At 46.2% G+C, this 24,264-nt stretch overlaps 1 protein-coding gene and 1 pseudogene across 9 annotated transcripts in view; one reads left to right on the top strand and one right to left on the bottom strand.

The window, feature by feature from the left end:
- Window positions 1–24,264, bottom strand: part of GAPcenA (GTPase activating protein and centrosome-associated) — a 148,026-nt gene that overhangs the window by 63,369 nt on the left and 60,393 nt on the right. For all 9 annotated transcript variants that reach the window (XM_055063597.2, XM_072284054.1, XM_055063599.2 and 6 more), the window contains one exon: window positions 1,462–1,536. In XM_055063597.2, the coding sequence (XP_054919572.1) occupies window positions 1,462–1,536 (75 nt within the window). The remainder of the gene's footprint in view (window positions 1–1,461; window positions 1,537–24,264) is intronic.
- Window positions 18,210–21,817, top strand: LOC140215480 (uncharacterized; annotated as a pseudogene).

Below are 24,264 nucleotides of genomic sequence, written 5' to 3'. Positions count from 1 at the left end.
TCGCAGCTGCGGCTGGCTGGGAAAATTTTGTAGGTCGGTACCCTTGCAGGCCGTTTGTAACAATACCTACCCGCCCGATATTCACAATGTAGCATAAAGTGGCATTTTATTGTATGCTATGAGCTACTATATCATGTGCTTGCATATTTGGAAGCACTTTTGTTGTGATGTGGTGTGGCCCTGGTTGCGCTACATTTCTACACATAGTTCTTTATTATTATTATTTTTCTCTTTTTTGTGTGCGTGCAGAACTGCTGTGAACTCTACAATGTTTTGACTCCCTCTACTGTACTGCATACTGGGAAATATGTAGGTATATAAATCAATAAATGAGAAAATTGCAGCAGAACGCATCTCACGATGTTAACGGTAATGCGTTAGCATTGAATCAATATAGCTTTAGAACGTATTGACACCGTCGAAATGAATTATGTACAAGGTGTGTACTGTAGCGGTACCCTTCTTTCACGCTTCCTTAAGAACACTTGGCGACATCTAGCACTGCCGCCACGAACCCTGCACATGGCCTCTGAAACGTACGGCATGCCAGTGTCTGGAAATGCTGCGAAACACAAAATGTGGCAACCACGTTCTTCTCTCGCATTTCTTTCTGGATACACTGTGCCATCTAGTGGTACTGCTGAGAAGTCCATGCGTGGCCTCCAAGACGAGAAGCATGGCACACCAGTGGCTACTTACGCTAAGAATTGTTTCCTCGCTTGCTGCACACTCAGTGGCACATACTCAGCGAATCAAGTTGGCAAAAGATTGATTGATGAGCGGCATATACCCAGTGCATTTATGGTGCAGCTCACTAGAACGCTGGCGTGAAAGGCATTCTTTGAAAAGCAACATATACCCAGTGTATTTGTGGCTTAGCCTGCTAATGCGTCAGGTTGCTGTCGTTGAAGAATGCTTGTGACATAGCTTCGATTCTGCTCAAGTTTGGAGAAACATGAGCAGAACATAAAGCATGTTTTTGGTCATTGTAGAGTGGCACATTCCCAGTGACACATACCTAGTTACCCAAGTTGACATCAAATAGGTTTGCTGAAGACCACTGGCACATACCCAGTGCTTCAAGTCAGCATCAGATTTTCTTCAAACAACGGCACCTACCCAGTCCCGCATTTACAGTGACCCATGTCGGCATGAAAGAGGTTTGTTAAAGAGCAGCACATATGTACACTTTGCCGCATAGTTATTGACCCAAGTTGATCCAATGGTTGGTTTTAAACACTGTTACTTCAGCACAGCAGCCTGATGCGCTACCCATTCGACCATGGATTACCCAGTGACCCAGGTAGGTGGGAAAACGGTTAGGTACATACATACATACATACATACATACATACATACATACATACATCACACATACATAAATACATACATGCTGTTCAGCCACCTGTCTTAAGTGCAACGTGTACGCTTTTCTTGGGAAACTGCATTTCCATCACTTACGTGAAGTAGCAGGGCAGCAGCAAGGAAGGAGAGCCCTTGACAGTAGCCCACCTCAGGGTCCTTAACAGCATATGCCTGCAGAAATCAAACATATGCAAGCAGCACACGATGACTTACTATACACAACATGACCTGTTGAGCAGTGAATTAATTTATGGAATTGCTTTAAGACTAAGAATTTCAATGCATTGTAATAAAACCCTTCGTACTTCAATATGTATTGCATAAATATATTGCACACATTATGCAATGAAATACCAACAGGTTATTTCCACATTCGAACAGGCTATGTTGACGTTCAGTTTAAAGAAACGTCAGCATAAGACAGATCAGGCTCAAGAATCCCGCCATCAACAAGTGATTGCCTTATTGAACTGCTCTCAACTAAACTCTGAAACAGTAATGTCAGTGACATCATTACATTAACTACTGAGCTGCTGCTACTCACTGCACGGCCCAATGCAGTAACAGCATAACAGACCAGGTATGCGCTAAAGCATTGCCATGTCATGCTTCCTAGTGACGACCTTCTGTGTCTTGATCTCACGACACACACACCCCCTTGAAAAAAATAAGGAAACTGGTTTGTAGAAAGCTATTACAGTAAATTATTTAGGATTCTCTGATGCTTGCCAGTATGTTCTTTTTTTTCTAGATTTTCAAAGCCCAGAACCTTCATTTACTAACAAAAAAATTTTGAAAATGTCATGTCAGTAGCATAATACTGCGGACATTGCCTTCTTCCTAATAGCATCGGCCCTTCTTTAGATAGCGGTCGCAATGCATGCCTGACAAGTGCAGCTGCTCTGTTAGCATAGGAGCACGCTTCTGAACACACCCAGCGATCGCTGAGAACTGGATAGCCTCCAGTAATGATATTGTTATGTGTGGAAAGACAGAGACGAAAGAGGCTATTCACAGGCTATTTACAGGCTATTTACACTGGAGCCAGAGAACCAGGTCGACACTCGCTCGCGCCAAGGGCACAGACCCACTTTGTTGTTCTCGCGGCGGCTCGTCTCTTGAGCATCTCGGGGATAATGTCGTAATACTACCCCCCCGGCGGCAAAAGCGCCGTCACGGTGCTGGTAAATATCCAAGGCGCGTGGAGAGGTGTAGGGCTTGAGTTGGGCGACGTGGAGAATGTCACTGGTTGTCACAGCGGAGGACGTAGTGGGCGTGACTAGAACGATTTCATAGGTGACATCGGTCAATTGGCGGAGCACGCGATACGGGCCTGTATAACAGGAAAGCAGTTTTTCACAAAGGCCAACTTTACGCGATGGTGACCAGAGTAACACGAGGGTGCCGGGCGCGAAATGGACATCACGGTGACGGAGGTCGTAGTGTTGCTTCTGTTTGTCTTGAGACACTTGTAGACGAGCGTGCGCAAATTGGCGAGCATGGTCAGCATGGGCGACTGCATCACGGGCATAACCGCTAGTTGAAGATGTGGTGGACGGAAGCACAGTGTCCAGTGGTAGCGTCGGTTCTCGGCCATACAAAAGATAAAACGGTGAAAAGCCAGCAGTTTCGAGACGGGAAGAGTTGTACGCAAAAGTAATGTAATGTAAGCCAGGTCCCAGTCACGGTGGTCGTCTGAAACGTATTTGGATAGTATGTTTGTAAGGGTGCGGTTCAAATGCTCAGTGAGGCCGTTCGTTTGAGGGTGGTAGGAGGTGATAAATTTATGCTGTATTGAGCAGGCACGCATGATGTTGTGAATGACTTTGGCCAAAAATGTACGGCCACGGTCTCTTAGCAATTGACACGGAGCACCATGCATCAAAATGATATCATGTAGGAGGAAGTCCACAACATACGTTGCGCAGCTGGTCGGAAGAGCGTGGGTTACGGCGTAGCGAGTAGTGTAGTCCGCCGCGACTGCAACCCACTTGTTTTCTGATGTAGATTCCGGAAATGGGCTGAGGAGGTCTAAGCTGACGGGCTTGGCAGGGATGTCGAGCGGCTGTAGGTAACCAGCGGGGAGCTGGGAAGGCTTCTTGCGTCGTTGGCAAAGTTCACAAGCGGCGACGTAACGTCATACGAAACGGGCAAGGCCCAGCCAGAAAAAACGGCAACGTACACAAGTCATAGGTTTGAGATATGCCGATGTGGCCTGCTGTTGGTGCGTCATGAAGCTCTTCTAGAACGGTGGAGCGGAGGTGTTTAGGTATTACAAGTAGGAACTCAGAGCCATCCGGATGAAGGTTACGATGGTACATAGCACCGTCGCAGAAGACGAAGAGGCGTACAGTAGCATCGGCCGGAGAGTGTTCAAAACGGTCGATGAGTGCTCTGATGTAGGTGTCACGATGTTGCTCGTCGGCGAAATGAAGCAGCTGTGACACAGAGAATACGCAAGCAGCACTGGTAATATTGGAGGAGTCAGAGTCGTTAACAGGGTAACGCGATAAGCTGTTAGTGTCTTGGTGCAGGCGGCCAGACTTGTACACCACGATATATGAAAATTCTTGTAGCCTCAAAGCCCAATGACCAAGCCGGCATGTAGAATCTTTTAGCGAGAGAGCCAGCAGAGAGCATGATCAGTGACTACGGAAAAAGGGTGACCGTAAAGGTAAGGACGGAACTTCGCAATAGCCCATACAACAGCAAGGCATTCTCGTTCTGTAATAGAATAGTTGCGCTCCGAAGGTGCTAGGAGGCGGCTCGCATAAGCAATAACGCGACCTTGGCCACGCTGACGCTGGGCTAAGAAGGCACCTAAGCCATGACCGCTGGCATCTGTACGCAATTTTGTAGGGGCATCAGGGTCGAAGTGGGCGAGAATGGGTGGTGAGGTTAGAAGAGTGACGAGACGGGAGAAGGCGGCAGCTTCCGAAGTACCCCACAATAATTTTACGCCTTTATTCAAAAGATTAGTGAGGGGTCTAGCAATCGCCGCAAAATCTTGAACAAAATGACGAAAGTACGAGCATAGCCCTACAAAACTTTGAAGGACTGCGACTGTCTTCGGAAACGGAAAGTCTCGGACAGCGTGCGTTTTGTCGGGATCAGGCTGTACTCCGGAAGCGTCAACGAGATGGCCCAGAAGAGTAATTTGGTGGTGGCCAAAACGACATTTGGATGAGTTAAATTGCAGCTTCACCTTTCGAAATACATCAAGTATAGTTGTTAGACGCTCAAGGTGAGTGTCGAACATTGGTGAGAAGACGATGACGTTGTCGAGGTAGCAGAGGCACGTGGACCATTTGAAACCTTGACGCAAGGAGTCCATCATACGCTCGAAGGTGGCAGGGGCGTTGCATAATCCAAACGGCATTACTTTAAATTGGTACAGGCCATCAGGTGTGATGAACGTGGTTTTTTCTCTGTCCATATCGTCAACAGCAATCTGCCAGTATCCAAAACGAAGATCAATAGAAGAGAAATAGCTGGAACTGTGCAGGCAGTCAAGGGTATCGTCTATACGTGGGAGCGGGTAGACGTCTTTTTTAGTAATGTTGTTCAGATGACTGTAGTCTACACAGAAGCGCCACGTGCCGTCCTTCTTCTTAACCAACACCACAGGTGACGCCCAGGGGCTCGAAGAAGGCTCAATGTTTTTATCTAGCATTTTGTTCACTTTGAATTACTCGGCATTCCGACGCAGAAATTCAATACGGTCGTCGGTGAATAGGTGTAGCATTGCCAGTAAGAATACGATGCTTGACCGTGAGCGTCTGGCCTAAAGGGTGATCGTTGAAGTCGAAAATATCTCGGTAGGACGATAATACTTGTCAAAGGTCTTCAGTCTGCACAGAGGACAGGTCTGTCGCAACAATTTTCTTTATGTTGCGATCAGTGCCCGAGGTGGTGCGGGGGGCCTGCTGAGCTCGCAAGAACCATCGGTCGATAACGCTGCCACGTGATGGTCGCCGAGACAATCAACGTTGGCAAGGCAAATATCTTGCGGTAGAAGTTGCTTTGCCAATCCAAAGTTAAAGACAGGCAGGCGAGTGCGGTTCGCAGTAATAGTCAAGTATACTGTGAGGCACGGTAATGTCAAATTGGAGTGGAATGTCAGGCAGAGGAGTGACGAGGTACTCGCCATCAGGAACTGGTGGGGAAGACAACAGTTCAATATAGGCTATTGATTTTGGCGGCAGGCGAAGAAAGCCGGTGGGGCATAAGCGGCACTGGGGTGCGTCAGAAGGTTCTGCGAGAATCGGTAACTCAAGGCGAAGGGTACTCGCAGAGCAGTCAATAAGAGCACAATGCGCAGAGAGAAAATCGAGGCCGAGAATTAGGTTGTGGGGGCAATGAGCAATCACGGTGGAGAGCACAGGAGTGTGGTGGCCGGCAATGCTGACACGTGCCATACACATTCCGATGATAGGCACAGTACCGCCATCCGCAATGCGGCCGATGCGTGCCGACGCTGGGGTGCGGAGCTTGTTCAGTCGTCGTCGGAAGGGAGCACTCGTAATAGAACGATGTGCTCCTGTATCGATGAGTGCCGTGACAGGAACGTCAAGAAGGTTTTGGCTTGTAGGTAACGTGAGCAGAGGATTCGAGGGCAGTGTCCACAATGCAGCTTCACCTCCAGAAGCTGCAGTGCCTAGTTTCATGGCTGGATCCGGGAGACGATAGGCGGCGAAGAGAAGCGACGGGGTTGGGGCGAACGAGACTGATGGCGTCGAGGCGAGGGCGAGCGGCTGTAGCGAAGGTTCGGATTAGGAGCATCAGCGGCAGTGGGTTCATGGCGGGTAGTATAGGGAACAGAAGGTCCAAAGGTGCGGGAATAAGCGGCAGTGTATGTCCGAGGAGGTGGTGGCCATCGGTTGTGGCAGTGATGAGCGACGTGGCCGATGCGACAGCAGTGGAAGCAGATCGGCCTGTCATCAGGGGTACGCCATTCGGTTGGGTTGCGGCGAGATGTGGCAGAAAAAGACTGCCGGGGACAAGGAGGGCCGCAAGAGAACTGGGGAACGCTGGGTTGAGAAGTTGAACACACGGAGTTTAGACCCATGTTCTAAAATTCTTGTTTAACGAGGGCCTGAATCACCGCAATCGTGGTTGCTGGTGGATCGGGAGGCGTCGCTGAAAAAGCTGGTGAACAGGCGACCTCGAGTTCGCAGCGAACAATACGGGTTACGTCATTGCAGGTGGTAGTTTGACGCGGTCGACCCTCACATGTCGATGTAGCAGCAGTGTTGGGTAACTGCGTGATGTGGTGTGAGATACGGCGGCTCTTCGCTTGTTCAAGGCGACGACATTCTTTTATGATGGCGTGGATAGTCGAGACGTTGCCGAAAACAAGCAAATTGAAAGTGTCGTCGGCGATGCCTATTAGCACGTGCGCCACTTTTTCTGCTTCAGACATAGCATTGTCAGCTTTGCGGCATAGAGCCAAGACGTCGAGTATATATGAAACGCATGGCTCTGTAGGTGTCTGCACACGAGACGCAAAAGCCTTTGTCGCGGCAACCTTGCGCCCAATGGGGTCGCTGAACAGTTCCCATAGCTTTTCTTTGAAACTGTCCCAACTGGTTATCTCATCGTCATGCGTTTGGTGCCACATGCGCGGGGTGCCGCTGAGATAAAAGATGACATTGGCGAGCATAATAGTTGGGTCCCACCAATTATTAGTGCTGGCATGTTATAAAGCTTGATCCATTCGTCAACATCCTGTCCCTCCAAGCCAAAGAACACACCAGGGTCGCGATGTTGGGCAACCGTGAGGACTTGAGCAGTTGGACAAGCTGAAGCCGCTGCAGAGGCGGTCTCGTCACCGGGAGGCATGGTGACAAGCTCGATGTACCGACCACTTCGGAGTTCCATGGCGAGGACAGGGACCGTTAACCTCCATCAGAATGTTACGTGTGGAAAGACAGAGACGAAAGAGGCTATTTACACTGGAGCCAGAGAGCCAGGGCAACACTCGCTCTCGCCAAGGGCACAGACCTACTTCGTCATTCTCGCGGCGGCTCGTCTCTTGAGCATCTCACGGATAATATCGTAATAATATGCTGGCCTGGAGGGACCATTAATAGCCAAACACGATCCAGCAAACCCACATGACGCATAACCAACATTGTCCCATGCACACAAATCGCCAGGCAAAAGCCCTGGTAGCCTTCCAAAACGTCGTTAATGAAGATTCCTGCTGGACAACCAGAAACCTGCACAAAAAGCTTTTTGATTATGGTAAAGCCAGTGGTCAGCAGTTCTCCGAGCGATATAATAAACTGTACATAAATAAGAAATGCTATGTTTACTTTACATCTACTGACAGCGTCTGTGAACATCAGAGCCACGACCTGAATACAGACGAGGGCGCGTCAAGCTCTTCGCTTGCTGGTAGTGACACATTGGTATCCTAACCAACAATGCGCAGCACAATACACCTTACACAGGTTTGTCTTTTTTATTCACTAACATTAGGAGCATGCTAAGCAAATGTGATGCTTTATCTTCTGTTGTTGACACATGCTTGGCTGACGTGCTCACATAAACCTGGCTGCCCACAAAATCGGGAGATGATGAACTGTTTAACTGTGACAAAAGATACGCCATTTAGCACTATAATCGAGAGGTCAGATCTGGTGGTGGGGTACTCATTGCTATAGGGGATAATCTTGTTTCCAGTTTGGTTATGCTCAAAATACCATTGGAGCTCGTTTGTGTTAGTATCCGGGTGAATCATCAGAATGATACTTTGTATTTGTTACCGCCTCTCAAGTGCAAGTTCAGGTTTTTGTGAACAGTTGCATGATGCACTAAACAACCTAGTATAGTTCAACCTCGATATACCGAAGTAGGTAAAATCGGCAATTTTCTTCGTTATATCGAAATTTCATTGTATTGAAATTCGACCTTTTATGCAAATAAGTACAGTCACCGATCGATTTTTTTTTTACACGGAAAGGTGCTGCAGAATCTTTGAAATTATCGGGCAATTTTTTTAAAAAGCAAGTTTGAATAAGAAAACAATTCATTTTGATAAATTTGGGAGTCGGCGACGAATGATACGGTTTCATGCCATGTTGACGATATCTTCACATAGGCAGTACAAATTAGGCGAAGCCAGCCATGCTTTCGCGTGCACTCCGCCCCCGCAGCTAATAGCGCCACCTGCACTGGGGCAATGCTATCATGAAAAATGCCCACAGCGGGGAGCAAATGCTTTGTCTGTCTCTCGCTCCAACAGGTCACCGAAATTCGAGATTACGCAACCTTCAATGCTAAACGCACTAGAGGACAGCTTACACGATGCCATGCTGTCTCGGCATGCCCACTCTTTGCACACGTGACAGGTTACCTCTAAAGCAGGGTATGCAGCTGCATATAAACTCAGCCACGCTTACAGCCATGCACAGCCACGGTCAAGATGTGTGCCAACTTACCCCCCTTCCTCCCCGCCCCGCCCATCGCGCGTGCGCTTGATGGCGTTACCACGAGCTCACTCTTCTCCCCCTCTTTCCCTTTGTTCGCACGGGGAGGAGACACTCGTGCGTGAAGCCACCATCTTTCTTTCTCACCCTTGCACACTTTCATTCGCACCTAAAGTACAAAGTGAGTGGGTGCGATAGGATCTTATCGCACTTGGACTTTACATGGAACATGATGCAGCTTCACTTCAGCGGTCACTCTTGTTGCGCTGCGCGCGATTTCATAAGTGCGTTTGCAAGCCACCGCTTGCAATTCAGTCATGTGACTATCTGCGTCCGCGGAAGTTTCCATTTATTGTCTCAGCGTTCCTTTGCTGCGGAAGCGAAATTTCGTTATATTGAAATCGCACACACACTTCGTTATATTGAAGTTCTAATTACATGGTGTTCTATAGACAAGACGTTATGAAAAGTTAAATACTTCGTTACATCGAGAATTCTGTTATACAGTATTGAAGTTCCTTATATCGAGGTTTAACTGCATTACATTTCTCCCGTGTTTCCTTATTACTCTTACGAAATTTAAATTTCCCTAAAATAAATTGGTCCGAAAGCGCAGCTTTCATAAGATTATGCGCAGCTAATTTCACAACGAAACTAGAATTGGCCCGACATCAGCTAACACACTTGATTTAGTTCTTACAACTGGCCCAGATATTGCAGAGTCACTCAGTCTGTTCCCTGGTTTGAGCGAGCACTCTTTCATACATTTTTCTATAACACACCATCACACAGAAAACAAGTGCCTCTAAAACAATATGCGATTACATGAAAGCAGATTATACTTCAATTGTTAGAGAACTTGAATAGTTTTTGGAGGATTTTATGCCTGGTTTCTTTGATCGTACTACTGAACATAACTGGAAGCTTTTCAAAAACTAATTGGTATAAGTGATTAATAAATATGTACCAACACGCATAATTTTCAAAAAGAAGCACTTGCTTTGGTTTACCACAATATTAAAAGGACTTCTAAACAAGAATAAAAGACAGCTTCCTACAGCAAAACATGCCAACAACCCTGAGTGTTGGCGCACCTATGGCGATAGCCTTAAAACTTAGCGTGCCGCTATCAGAGATGCCAGACAAGTTTTCTTTAATGACACGCTCTCCTCCCTCTTGACCACTAACCCACCAAGGTTTTAGAATAGTGCTAAGCCCAGAAAAAATAATGCGATACCTCTTACAAATTTCGATGACGAAGCTATACGCAGAGAAGACTGTTGCTATGTATACAATGAAGTGTTCACGAAATCATTTTCAGAGTGCCTTGCTTTTGTACCACCACCACTTCACAATTGCAAATTTTTTCCCAAGGATCCTGTAATCATTGATTTTTCAGGCACTGCCAAGTTCATTTGTGGACTGAACTTGTCATCCAGCTGTGGTATTGATAACATTAACTCAAATATTCTCAAAAATACTTTTCTATCTTTCTGTCGCAGCTTTTCAAACAGTTCTACAGTGCTCTGAAATTCCAGACGATTGGAAAGTGGGAAAGGTGGTTCCTGTTTTTAAATCAGGTAACCTCCAGTCCCCTCTAAATTACAGATCTATTTCTTTAACAAGCATCCCCTGTAAACTTATCGAACACGTCATCTATTCTCATCTTGTGTCATTTTTGGAATACAACTCTTTTTTCAGCGAATCTCAGCATGGCTTTCGTAAGTACTATTCCTGCAAAATGCAACTTTTATCGTTTGCCAATTACATAGCATCAGTTTTAGACAAAGGCTCAGTTATCGACTGCGTCTTTCTAGACTTTGCCAAAGCGTTTGATAAAGTAACCCACCAATTACTTCTTTATGAAATGAGCCTTCTAAATATTGACCCTAATAGCTTAAAATGGATTGAATGTTTTTTTTACTAATTGCACACAATATATAACCACCAACAACAGTGACTTGAATTTTTCAGTGACTTGAATTTTTCCAAAGGAAAAGCAGGCGTTCTGCAAGTGTTTTGGGCCCTCTGATTTTCCTTAATATAAATGACCTTCCTGACACACTTCTAACATAAAGTTGTTTGCTGTCGATTGTGTTGTTTACCGTGAAATAACTAAGGAATCTGACCACTCTGTCCTCCACTATGACTTGGACAATATTTCTAACTGGTGTAGCAAATGGTTCATGACTCTCAATACTAATAAATGTAGGAGCATGACATTGGCTCGCCGTTCTAATGCCACTGAATTCCTTGCTTATGAATTTGATGGCACATTAATAGAGCAGGTAACCTCCTATAAGTATATCGGTGTGCACATAACATGTGACCTCTCATGGCATGCTCACATTAATTATATCATTAACAATGCTAACCGTGCACTAGGATACCTACGCCACAATTTCGCTGAAGCACCAAGCCATTTAAAATTATTACTATATCAAACACTAATTAGATCTAAACTTGAGTATGTGTCTGCTATCTGGGATCCAGGCTCACCTAACCTTGCGGATAAATAGCGTCTATCGAGAATCATTCAGCTCACCTTATTTTATCAAACTATTCCCATACTGCCAGTATTTCACTGATTAAATCTAACCTTGGCCTCCCAAGCTTGCTCTTAAGAAAAATTTCTTCTTCGTCTCTTTCAAAAAATTTTTTTCTTGAACCAGTCCCTGAAATGCGAACTTTTATCACAATCATTGTATTTGCCATGACACACTGATCACCAGTATAATGTTGCCATTCTTTTTGGCCATACTAACCTGTTTCAGGATTCATTTATACCCAAGACACGTTCAGAATAGAACCACCTTCCCAGCACCATTGCCAGCATTGAAGATGAAGTCATTAAGCGGAGACGCGGGTCGAAAAATGGTGATATTCATTAGAAAAGTCAGTTTTATGTTTTCAACTGTTTCAGCAAGATTGATCCCTCCTCTTTCACATATAAAGAAATCAGAGCCGTAAATGATAGGGAAATTATAAATAAACTCAGTGAAAGCACTCGAGGTGGCAAGAAAAGGTGCAAATCTGGCCCATTTTTCAGCGCGTGATGTGTCAAATCGCGGCGTCGCAAGCCATTGGGCTTGTGCAAGGCAGTAGGCCTACGCTTTTTCACTCCGAGGTTGGCTTTGCCGCATCACAATCTCCCCGGGAAGTAATCATAAAAACAACATTTCTCCACCAAAACCAAGCGCTTTCGCTAGATTTTTAAATCACGTGGTGCGATTCCGGCCACACCATTGGCTGCTAGCGCGCGACGCGGCCACAGCTTGTCTACACTTCCTGTGACGTGCAGCTCTCTCGACGTGTTCCCAGGCTTTCACGCATTTTTCTGCTCCTTGTTTCGATGTATCCCGTGAAAAAATGCGATTTTTGATCTCGAAAGTATCGGTCGAAGCACAAGTTCAAGGGAACTCAGCCCAAAGTCAAGCAGCGTGCAACGGAGACGTCTGCGGCAGCTAGGCCTAACCTAGGTGACGACGACGCTTTCGACGGTTCAGAGCCGGCCAGCTGCTCAAGATTCGTTGACAGTGCTGACGAATTAGTCTGCGCATCGGAGAAAAAGTTTAGAATCCTCGACAATCAAGATAGGAGCGGCGAGTAGACGGCAGGTGCCTTTAGCTGCGAGATCGGCACCGCGAACACACTGGTGGGCGCCGTGTAGAAGTTGAGGAGGACGTCGGGATGAAAAACTTGAGAGGTTTATTTACACTATTTACAGTAAGCGTCAATTAACAGTCGTAGAGTCATTACGGGCCGGCAGCAACTCGGACGCTGCGGCCCGTCACCAGAAGTTCGAAAGAGATGAATCCAGGAATGCTCTAGGAATGCTCTCCTGCTGCTCCCGGTCTGCGTCTTTTAAGCCCTTCGGTGTCTTGGCTTAAAACGGCGTTCGGCCAATGGGCGAGCCCGCTCAGATGATGCCATTTTCGGCCAATGGTAGGCGCCCGTGCGATGGTGTCATACCCGGCGAAGAGAGTTGCCGCTTGGTCCCCCTGCGGTCTTGCCTTGCTGACTTACAACTCGCCGTCACAATAGCCAGGTGGGGGCGACGGCGGACCAAGGCGGGCAGAATTTCACGATGTCTTACTTCTCCCTGCGGTATTGCCTCGCTGGCTTGCAAATGCCCTCTTCAAAGGCGGACGGGGGCGACGCTGCTAGGTTGTCACAGCGCATTACAGCCGTCAGGTTATCACGGCGCATTACAGCCGTCTTGCTTCGGGACCCACTTTACTTGCAACAGTGCCGGGCTATCCCCTCGTTTTCTGGAAGAATCAAGCACTGAATAGCTCCACCGGCTGCACACGAAGTGGGGTCCGCCAACTTGTTTGCACGTGTTGTGCCTCAGGAATGTGGCATCCGTGTTTCTGCGCTCCCTACTTAGCTGTGGTGCGATTCGATGAGGTCTGGGGAACTCGAAGTAGGCTCAGGAAACGGTCCTGTACATGTATCTAACAGCCGCGGCATGTTCGGCGTGCGGACTGCGTGACCTTTTTATCTGTGAGTTGGCCAAAAAACGGAAAGGACTCGCGTCGTTTTTGGAGTTGTGTTGCAACAATGCAGCGTGTACCACGTCCATTATCTCGTCAACGTATTCGTCGCGGCGCGCACCTCCCGCAGACGACGCTAACGGTGGAGCGCGCCCTTTGGCCACCCCAAGAGAGTTTCGTCGTGAATATCAAGGCAGTGGTTGCGGCGCGAGCAATTGGAGCTGGACATAATCAACTCGTCCGATTTTGTACAGTTCTTGGTTTGCCAAAACCGATGCACCATAAATCATTCACCGTCATAACAAAGAAAGTGCACCTCGCTGCTACAAAAGCAGTGGCTGATAACTTGGGGTTGGGTCAGAAAGTAACAGCACAGGAAGTGGGTCAGCATGGTGCTCACAAAGACTGAGTGAGGAAACAACATACGGTGCAGGTGAATTCTAAAGTTGTGCACTGGATCTAGATACCCTGGCCTGCATTATGTGCAATTTTTACATAGATTTCAGTGCTACAACACAAATTAAGAACTTTAATAACTTTCAAATGTGTTTTTCTCAGCTTCATATTTTTGGCCAAACATGGCATTTGTGCATGACATTTGATGGGCTTATTCTGGTCCAGTGAAGACCAAATTTGGTGTGCATAATCTGTAGGATGTGTAGAATGCACTTATCTAGGTTTTAATGCAATCAGTTTATTTTTAAGAATGGAAATATTCAATACATTTGGGTACCAGCCACTGAAAGCGAAGCACCAGATATGAAATTCTCTCAAAATGTCGCCTGTCAAGGGAATTGCATTATCTTGGTTATTAGCACTCAGTGGAGTGTTAGGGACAAAAAAAGCCATTTTGCACTGCTATATCATGCCAACTGCTAGGTCCAGTAGCTGCACAAACATGCACTGTTTCTCACTTATGCATGGCACTTAGGAGATGAAAGCATCAAGCTATCCTAAAACTAAAAACAGATTTGGAATGAGGATACGAAGCTATATAAGTGGTACAATTTTCGTTTGCCTAGCATTAATATAAAAAAAAAAGGTTCCTGAGGAGCGTCTCCCCTTAAAGGCCGCCATTGTAGACCACCTGTGCTGCTATTTGTTCATGCGCTTTTGTACTTTACATATACAATAATGTTGCTTACAGTATTGTCATTGAAGGCCTCTGTTATTGACCTCTGTTATAACAGCCTATGCCCTTAATTATTAGTTTTCTATTTTATTTCATATATAACAATGTTGTTGCTTCCGTTATTACAATTGCATGAATGCAATTTATCCACCCCCTCTGTAATGCCCTATGGGCCCTGAAGGTATTCCAATAAATAAATAAATAATTTTTTTTCCAGCGGTGTGTGGCAGGTGACAGCGCTGGAAAATGAAGGCAGATTCTGGCACCGTACTGTAGTTATGAAGTTGGTAGCTATCTAATAAAGCAAAAAAAGAAAGAAAGATCAGGATACAAAATTTCTGTGCCAGTACCCCTTTAGCAGCAAACAGAGGCTAGCACATATTTTATTCTGATTTTAAAAATCATGTGGGCAGCTAACGTCACAATGCAGGTTTGTTGGTACGTCATACTGGAATACTAGTGTAACGCAAGCAAAGCGAAGACGCAGAGGAGAAAATGATCACACAGACACAACAGCTGAGTTCTAAACTGCAGTCTCTTGTGACACAGACATCACTGTAGAGTGAAGGCATTATTTGATGTAGGCAAGCATTCGTAACACTCAGCCTGATTCAGCAATTCGTTAGGTGGTGTTGGAAGCGGGGGACAGCAGACCAGCTGCCATCCTCATCAGTCAGGCTAGAGAGCCAGCCTTTTGCTGAATGTATGATCGTGTTGCTTTGAACATCCTTTCCTTTCTTCACAGTGGCTTGTTGCGTTCGAAATGCAAAAGAACTTGACACAAAGCAACAGGGAGGAAGTGGTTTGGCTACATAGGAAATGCCTGAATGCACTTAAACCTACTACAGTAAAACCTCATTAAATCAGATTTGACAGGTCCGAAAAAGATGTCCAAGTTAACTGAATGTTGAATTATTGAGGTTATGAAGAAAATAAAAAGTTGACAGTCACTTTAGCATACACTAAAGAGGATGAAAGCGAAAGCCAGTGCACGAGACATTCATTAAATTACTTGACATTTGCATTCTAATGCATTGTTACTTCGTATTACTTATTTTCTCCCAACAAAGACGGTGGGTTCAAGTGCCTTAATTAACTCTACCATGATTAACTGTGCCTTAATTAATGTTGTTCTAATTAACAGCGAAGGTAGTGGGCACAACTCCCAGCAAAGGCCATGGGTTCAAGTGCCTTAATCAACTTTACTTTAACTGCACCTTAATTAACACCAAAGGTAGTGGGTTCGACTCCCACCAATGGTCGAGGGTTCGACTCCCAATTTTGGCGTCATGGAATTTTGGTGCCATAACACTGGACATTGGATTTTTTTTACTGATGAGCCATCTAAAGCTTTCACCTTAATAAACAAATGCTTACTACGTCAACACACTTATTTACTGAATGAATCAGCACACCCTGTTTCTATTTGGCACAAAAGCAGTGTGGAAGCTCCAGTTCTCATCATCTTGTGTGTGATTAGCTTTCACAGTAGCGAAGGCCTCGCTACTTCCTTTGCAACATGGCCATGGTGCACGTCTCCACCCGAGACACGTTTTTCACTACAACTCGCATATCCCGATTATTTTTTTGCCACTGAGCCGGTCGCCAACGATCATCAGTCCCAATGCAATGTAGCCAGCGCTCTTCATCCTCGACAGCTTCCTCGGTGTTTGTGACAGAGCGCGAACAGCCATTGCACTGAGTCAAAATGAAACTGCTGTTTGGCGCAACTGCTATGGACACAACTGCGGTCGCTGTCGATGTGATCGTGGATGATGACCAAGTAGTTCTGAAGGCATGTGGCCAATGCATGCACTAAGTCGAAATGAAACTACTGTTTGCTGCAACTGCTGCAGACAAAGTCATAGTCAAAATAAATGTGATCATAGACAGCGACTATGCAGTTATGAAAGCATGCGGTCATGGCGGTAAATGCTAGATGGCAGTAAATGCAAGAAAATTTAATTATGGGGTTTCACATGCTAAACACATGATCTGATCATGAGGCACGCTGTAGTGAGGTCCTCCAGAATAATTCTGACCAGATGGGATTCTTTAACATGCACCTAAATCTAAGTAAATGAATGTTTTTTCATTTCGCAACCAACAAAATTCGGCTGCCGTGTCCATCTTGGGTTCGAGTATCTTAATTAATTTTGCCTTCACACCAATGTCGAAGGTTCAATTCCCACCAAAGGTTGTGGGTTGGAGTACCTTAACTAACTACATCCTAATTAACTGTGCCTCAATTAACTTCTACCTAGTTAACAGCAAAGGTCATGGGTTCGCTTCCCACCAACAGTTGAGCGTTCGACCATCAATGATGGCACCATCAATTTTGGTGCAACTTTGGTCCCACCAAAGGTCGAGGGTTCGACTAACACGAAAGGTCATGGGCTTGATTGCCTTAATTAACTTTGCCTTAATCAGGGTGTCTACCAAGTTGACAGTTCCAAATTCTCTCAGTTTTCCAGGGTTCCTCTGAGTCCTTTGCAAAATTCCCTGAGTGATGCAGAACTATGTCTTATGTCAAACGGGCTGAAACCATATTGCCCGATGCTGTCACTCTCTAGTAAGCATATGAAAAAACAATGACTTAATACAATTTGAATACTCAGGAGTAGTGTTTATGTTATTCAAAAAGAGAATAGAAGGGAGGGGTTAGTAAAATGCACAGCAAATAAGATGTCTTAGAAAAAAATTGCAAACTGAGTCGGAGATTCTCAAATATGAATAAAAAGGAGATGCATACAGAAGCAAATATTTTAGAATATGAGCTATTTCTATCAACTGATAGCAAGCTCAGTGGTATAAGGCCCAAACTTTGTCACAATTGAGAATCTCTCTCAACAGCTCGTAAGTCAACCTCAACTGTCCTGACATACTCTCAGCCTGCGCATGACGCCTCAGGGTTGTGTTTCACTGCTTTAAAGAGTTTATTTTGGTTTGGATGAGGGACACTTGCATCTCGGCATCAGCCAACACTGTTTTTTGAGCTCAAGCTCCTTTAAAACAGCGGCAGCACGCTTCCTTTCCCGTTCATTTCTCAAAGCATAGGTCCCTTCTGTTCTTGTCCTCCTTCCGCCACTTGTTCGCCCCACGGACCATTTGAAGCAACTTCTTGGTCAGTTGCACAGTCCACGTCCAATTTTTAGAACTCCCTAGGGGCTGCGAAAACATCCGAAAAATCAGCCAGTTGTAAAAAATAAATGCATGTCATTTACTGCCCTTAAGGGCTCAAACCGCCACAGGCAGATTCGAAAATGCTCTGAAGGCCTGTCGGTACATGTATTAGGCATATCGGTCCTCGTACTGTGACAGGAAATACCGGGTGAACGCGTTTATAATTAAGGAATACATACTGTGTCCTGTGGCAATAGCCCCTTCCCACGCTTGTTATGCTTCACTGCAATACTTTTGTGTATGCTTCACCAAGTAACATTTTTGTACAGAAGTGACGCTGACTTTCGGGAACCGGCATTATGCAATGCACCGTGCTTTCCAAGCTTCTAAAGGCGCGTTTATAGTCCGACATGCTCGGCGCGCGCGCAAGCGTCCCTCGCGGTCTGTTACGTTACGCCGGTTACGCAACGCCGAACAAATGCGATCCCCTCTATACTTCGGCGATGCGCGCTGTACGCGGTTCTCTTCGGAGCATGCGCAGAAGGATCGCAGACATGCGCGCCGCTCGCCGACCCGCGGGTCGTCTGCATTCCGTTCGCGCCTTTTTCTTTGCAGCCTCATCCGTTTCGCTCCATCACGGCATAGCGGCTACTACGAACCATGGCTAGGATTTTATCTGCGCGACAGAAACTTTCTCTCGCGTTATTAGTGCACCGTCTGCGGCGAAAGCGCAGGCGCTCGATGTATGTGCGAGAGATTTTCGCTGAGCGGAAAAGCACAGGCGAGTACCACCAGCTTGTGCAAGAACTACGACAAAAGGACCCAGAGTACCATCTCAAGTACTTCAGGTAAATAGACTTCGCATAAAGGGTGCGTTTTATTCTTGGGTAGATTTTATCTTGCTGTGAAGTGTGTGAGCAGATGTTTTTATTTCTATAAAAATGCACGAAGGAAAGTGAAACCTTGTATTATACTTTGTAGGGCCGAATGCTTTCACACTCCGTGACGCTGCTTGGGCAACAATTTTTTAAATATGGCTTTACTGTATGTAACCTGTCGCAATGGGACTAGGTGTTGCTTTGAACATGCTTAGTGCATGCTTGAAAACCGTTATGTCCAACGACTTCCCGCACAGGATGACCAAGGCCTCTTTTGATAAACTCCTGAGCCTTGTCCACGACCGCATCCTCCATCCGTCGAACCACAAGAACCCAATCAGCCCAGGAGAAAGGCTGGCAGTCACGCTGCAGTAAATATTGTGACTTTTAGTTATGTTCCGTAGCCTATTTACCAATATCCACTTGTTTTTATCTGTCACAGCGCTCTACCTAAGAGGTTACCGTCTGTTTCTCGCTGTGAATTGTATTTCCTATTTTTCCCCATGAAAGTGAGCACATAACCTCCGGATAAGGTTTAGAAAATTTTCATTCTTTCGATCGATCTAGTCTTTATGCAGCGCAATAGCAGGGAAAACGACTGTGTGTCGTTTAACCACTTCTCGCGCTGGTCTTCCAAATGCACATTTCTTTCCACATGCATGCCGCGCATTTCAGTCAACGTCCCCGTGAAATAACAGCACGTCACAAATGACTGAATGCTTGAACGTAGCTGAAGACAGCTGTGGTGACCCCCCCCCCCCCTCCCCTCTAGCTTGACTCTATATTAACAGTTCTTTTCAACTGAGTGGCACTTTACGTACGTGTTACCCGAGTCCCAAGAATTCTGCTTCTGGAAACGAACAGCAATGTTGCATTATAATTAAATATTTCTGTTTCTACCTTTCACAGGTTTCTGGCAACTGGCGGTTCTATGATCGACATTGCTATGAGCTACCGCATGCATGTAAGCACGGTCTCCGGCATTCTGAAAGAGACCCTGCCTGCCATTTGGGACTGCCTTTCCCCACTTGTGCTGCGAGAGCCGACCTCAGAAGAATGGGAGCTCATCAGAGAGGGGTTCGACAAGAAATGGGAGTTTCCCAATGCTGTCGGGTGCATAGATGGCAAACACTTCGCAATTACGTGCCCTGACGAGAGTGGTTCGGAGTATTATAATTACAAGGGGTTTATTCTTTACTGATGCTGGCAGTTGCCGACGCGAACTACCGCTTTATACTGGTAGATATTGGTGCCAAGGGCCGACTCTCTGACGGCTCTTTCTTTCAAAAAAGCCCGATCAGAAAGAGCTTTGAAGACCACACTTTACTTGCCTTCGGGTTACAACGGGTGGCCATTGTGCATCGTCGGAGACGCAGCATTTCCGCTGCGGCCTTACTTAATGCGCCCTTACCCCGGCAGACAACTGAATGACACGAAAAGAGTGTTTAACTATAGGCTCTCAAGGGCACGCCGTTGCGTTGAGAACGCGTTTGGAATTTTGGTTTCCCGGTGGCGCTGCTTCCTGGGAACTGTTAGTGGTCACGTGGAGTTGCTAACGAACATGGTTAGTGCGGCGGTGTGCCTACATAATTTTCTGCTGTTCGACAATGCCTATTGCCCTAATGATTATGCTGATAGGGTCAGTGGCGACAGAGTGCAAGAAGGCGGTTGGAGGCAGAGTATAGCGTACATAAACCAGCAGAGTACTGGCAATGGCAGCCGCTCAGCTTCAGATGCCATGAGAATTTGAGACGCCATTGCAGAGTACTTCATGTCCCCAAGGGGTTCTTTGCCATGGCAACTGAGGGTAGTCAGGCGATGCTAATGTACAGCATGAAGTTGTTGCCTATAAACTGCGTTCTTTTCCATGCAAAGCAAGCAAAAATCACACATCAGCTCAAAATGTGAAACTTCATTTATCAATCTCGTGATCGGTCAGTTCAGGAGTTATACATGGTTTGCACCAGTGACATATAACACGCGTGTTGTGACGGTTCTTGTAACATTTGTGTTCCTACTTCTAGTACAGGCATACCACATAAAGTTGTGTGCTTGTTTCATGTACCATGTTATTGAACTGTTTTCGTATATAACGTTTAGTTTGAACACATCAAGGTGTGTAGGATTATATTGCGGAAGGCATTTGACATATAAATCAACATGTGCTCTGTGAGTAAACATATGGTGGAATTTCAGCAGGGGGCCTCTTTTCCTTTTTGTAAGTCTCAAAGCACGAGATCACTTGCAAGAGTATAAAGATGTGCTATTTGGTCTCGGTGATTCGAAAGCATTTTCCAGCGTAAAATTAGACAGTGTGTAGGAAACAAACACAAGCAGGACAAACACAGGACTCGGCTTTCTGCTGCGTGTGTCCCTTTCCTATGTGCTGTCTAATACTGCGCTGAAAAAAAAAAATGCTTTCAAGTTACCAGGATATCACACACACCTTGCATTGCGAAGAAATGAAGCGGTGAAAGAGGCAGGAGACTACTAACTACATTGAAACTTGCAATACTTGCAGTGAAACAAGTCAACAGTCAAACAACAAATATATCACAGTTATGCAGCTGACTAAAACAATAGAAACATGAACACAATGATATCAGGAAACTGCACTGCATGGCAGGAAATGAAAAAAAAAAGAAGGAACTGCAATGTCCTTCAGGTTACCAAAAGAAACAAAGCGCATTGCACCTTGCATTGCATTGCACCTTGCATTGCGAAGAAATGAAGCGGTGAAAGAGGCAGGAGACTACTAACTACATTGAAACTTGCAATACTCACAGTGAAACAGGTCAACAGTCAAACAACAAATATATCACAGCTCTGCAGCTGACTAAAACAATACGAACATGAACACAATGATATCAGGAAACTGCACTGCATGGCAGGAAATGCAAGAAAAAAAAGGAACTGCAATGATATTCAGGTTATCAAAAGAAACAAAGCGCAAATAATGTATTTGCTGTCACCTACGCTTCAAAAAGTATACCTTAATATTCTGCCTCATACTGGTCAAATTCTGCTAAGAGTTCCATTATTTTAACCTTAAAGCGAGAGGCAATTCTCGTTGGCATCCTGTCAAGGCTCATGGCAATAGACTGCCCGAAAGCCTCGTTTTCTGTGGCGTGTTTGCCGAGCTGTGAAAGGAGCTGCTCCTCGAAGTAGTCGCAACTCCTTCCTTTCTTTGACCGTTTTGATGGTGGCTCGCTCACTGTGAAGTCTTCCTGACTGGCAGGTTGACCAGGACTAGCTGCTGCAGGCTCTGAGTCATCAGCATTGGCGATGGGCGATGGTGCTGACGAGTTGCCTTGTATTGTGTTAAAGATTTCTTCTGCTGTTGAGCCGCTGTCATCACCTCTTGGCACGGCACCTGAGCCCACGTTGCAGGTAGTCCTGAAAAAAGCAGGTTCGACTCTAGTTAGTTCAGTTTTCTCGTTTCCTTTTTTTATTTTACTGCAAAAATAGTGCCAATGTCTGTCGAGTGGAACAGCGTTACACACAGAGATGAAGACGAAAGTAAGACAAACACATGAGATCTAACTACAACTGATGTATGCAATTCAGTTTGAATTCAGGGCCCACGCAATTGTCTTGCCTTCGTTTTCGTGCCTGTGGGTAGCGCTATTTCAATACGCAGAATGCTGAACGAACTGTCCCAATTGTCCACGTTAGTACCAGTTTCACAAAGCGAAAATGCTGGTGTTGTGAAACTTCGGTGAGTAAAGCCTTCCAGAAGCAGGAGCCACCACCCTAACCGATATCCTGACCCTTTGCAACCCTCGACCCACCCTCAGCGCTAACAGCAAAGCCGCAAGCCGAACAACCAAGCAACCAAAAGCCAATGCACATTTCATGTTAGCCCAAAACGAAGTCTACGCCAGTTCCAAGAATGCAGCTGAGCCGAACTCATGAAACCAAACATGCAAAAATACACAACACCAAAGCACAATCGGAAGCATGAGGATTCACAGAATTTTCGCACCATATGTCCGACCGTCCGGCAAGTTTATTTGATGGCATGTTCGGCATTACTCTATCTTTTGAAAGCTGGCAAAACGTTCATCTGATTTTACTGCGGATTCGGTCCCCTCATCTGAGTGCCGCATAAAAGCTGTGAAACATTCCGAAATGACGAGCAATTGCTGACAGACTTCTCCAGGGTCTTCTCCCGAAGCCATGCTGTTAAACGCGATACAGCGCAGCAGTTCATAGGCAGTTACGTGAAACAAAAGAAAAAAGCAAAAAAAAAAAAAAAAACACGGATTCTAAATCCTCCAGCACGGACGGCGAAAGTCACGGTACAAAAACATAAGTTAACGAAGGAGGCTCAGTGCACAACATGTGCGTGAACGTAGCACCCAATTCATGCCGTACAACGAACACGCTTCATGCGCGTACCTCCACGTATCTCAAGTAGCGAAAGCAAACATTCCAAAACAAAGAGAAAACAACTCACTTTCTGGGACGACCACAGTTCTTGTAGAAGCTCATTGCATCGGCAAACTCCCATGTCTGCCTCGCGACGTAGGCGCTGCCGCTCCTCGTTGCGAGCTCGATTGCTTTGAGTTCGCGGGTAAAGCGATCTCGGAGCTTCTTCCACAACTTGTGGCACTCTTCAACTACAAACGGAAAGGAGGGACAAAAAATATCGATCAAACAGTACGGTGCATGCAGCAAGTGGCATGCTTCGGCCGAGAAACGTGCAAATGAAGCCGAGCACAACTCACCTGTAGAGAGACCGTTGCCTGCCGTATCTGTTCCCACGCGTTCTCTTTGCGCTGTTGGTCCCTGAAATCGAGTCGCTTAGTGTCGTACACACAGGGGTGTTGTTTTATGGCTTCGATAAATCTCTCCACCACGCTATCCGATGCAAGTTCAACGTTTGAGCCGCTGGCGCCACTCATGTTGTTTGCACAGGCATCCGCCATTTTCCTTCGCGCGATGCATTGTGGGTCGACGCGGTCAGCGGCAGCGGCGCGCGAATGGAGCAGGAGCCAAATCTGCGCCGGGCACGTCGGGGCGCGCTGGCAGCCCCCGGTTACGTCGGCGCTGCAGTGCGTCGGACTATAGAAGGAGTTGTTTTCGCCAATGTAACGTAGCGAGTGCGAGCGCGCGTTACTTCGGACTATATTTACGCCTTAAGCCAATTGCGAGGACCACAAAGGCGGAGTCCGTGCCATTGCTGACAGCAGCGAATTCTTTCAATAAAAAACACGGCACCCAATGGCAAGAAGCTTCATGGCGAACGTCGAAGCAGCTAGGCCTAGCATTGCTGCAGTGGTGGCTATGGCTGCCAGCGGATCTGCGTGCGAGAGCGCCGGTTCGAGGCGGCCAGGTAATCAAAATGGCAATGGTGGTGGCTTTGATTAATGCCGTTTTGGACCTGCGGTCACGGCAAAACGTCCGGAAAAGCAAATGGCAAAAAGTTCTTGCATCCGAAATTTCAGACATTCTGATACATTGAATCTACGGGGTACGTGGTAGTGCCGCAAAGCCGTCAAAATTATCTGGAATCCGAAAAGTCGGTCGTTGACTGTACACCGGCAACTCCTCCAGCTGACGACAGGGTGTCAAAGACTATTCATTACGATTCCTGCCTGTTACTCGAGCCAGCATTACCACGACTTTCGACCGTTTAAAAATATTACAGCTAATTTTCCCTGATAGAGGCACAAATTCCACGAGTTTTCCCTGAGTTTTTCCAGACTACTCAAAATCCCTGAGAATTCCCAGTTTTCCCGGTTGGTAGACACCCTGCTTAATTAACACCAAAGGTCGTGGGTTCAACCATAAATGGTGGCACCATCAATTTCGGTGCCGCTGAATTTTGGTGC

The sequence above is a fragment of the Dermacentor andersoni genome, chromosome 1 (genome assembly GCF_023375885.2).
Source record: "Dermacentor andersoni chromosome 1, qqDerAnde1_hic_scaffold, whole genome shotgun sequence".
Lineage (NCBI taxonomy): Eukaryota > Metazoa > Arthropoda > Arachnida > Ixodida > Ixodidae > Dermacentor > Dermacentor andersoni.
The sequence above is the reverse complement of the archived record's forward strand: the minus strand, read 5'-3'. Positions and strand labels throughout refer to the sequence as shown.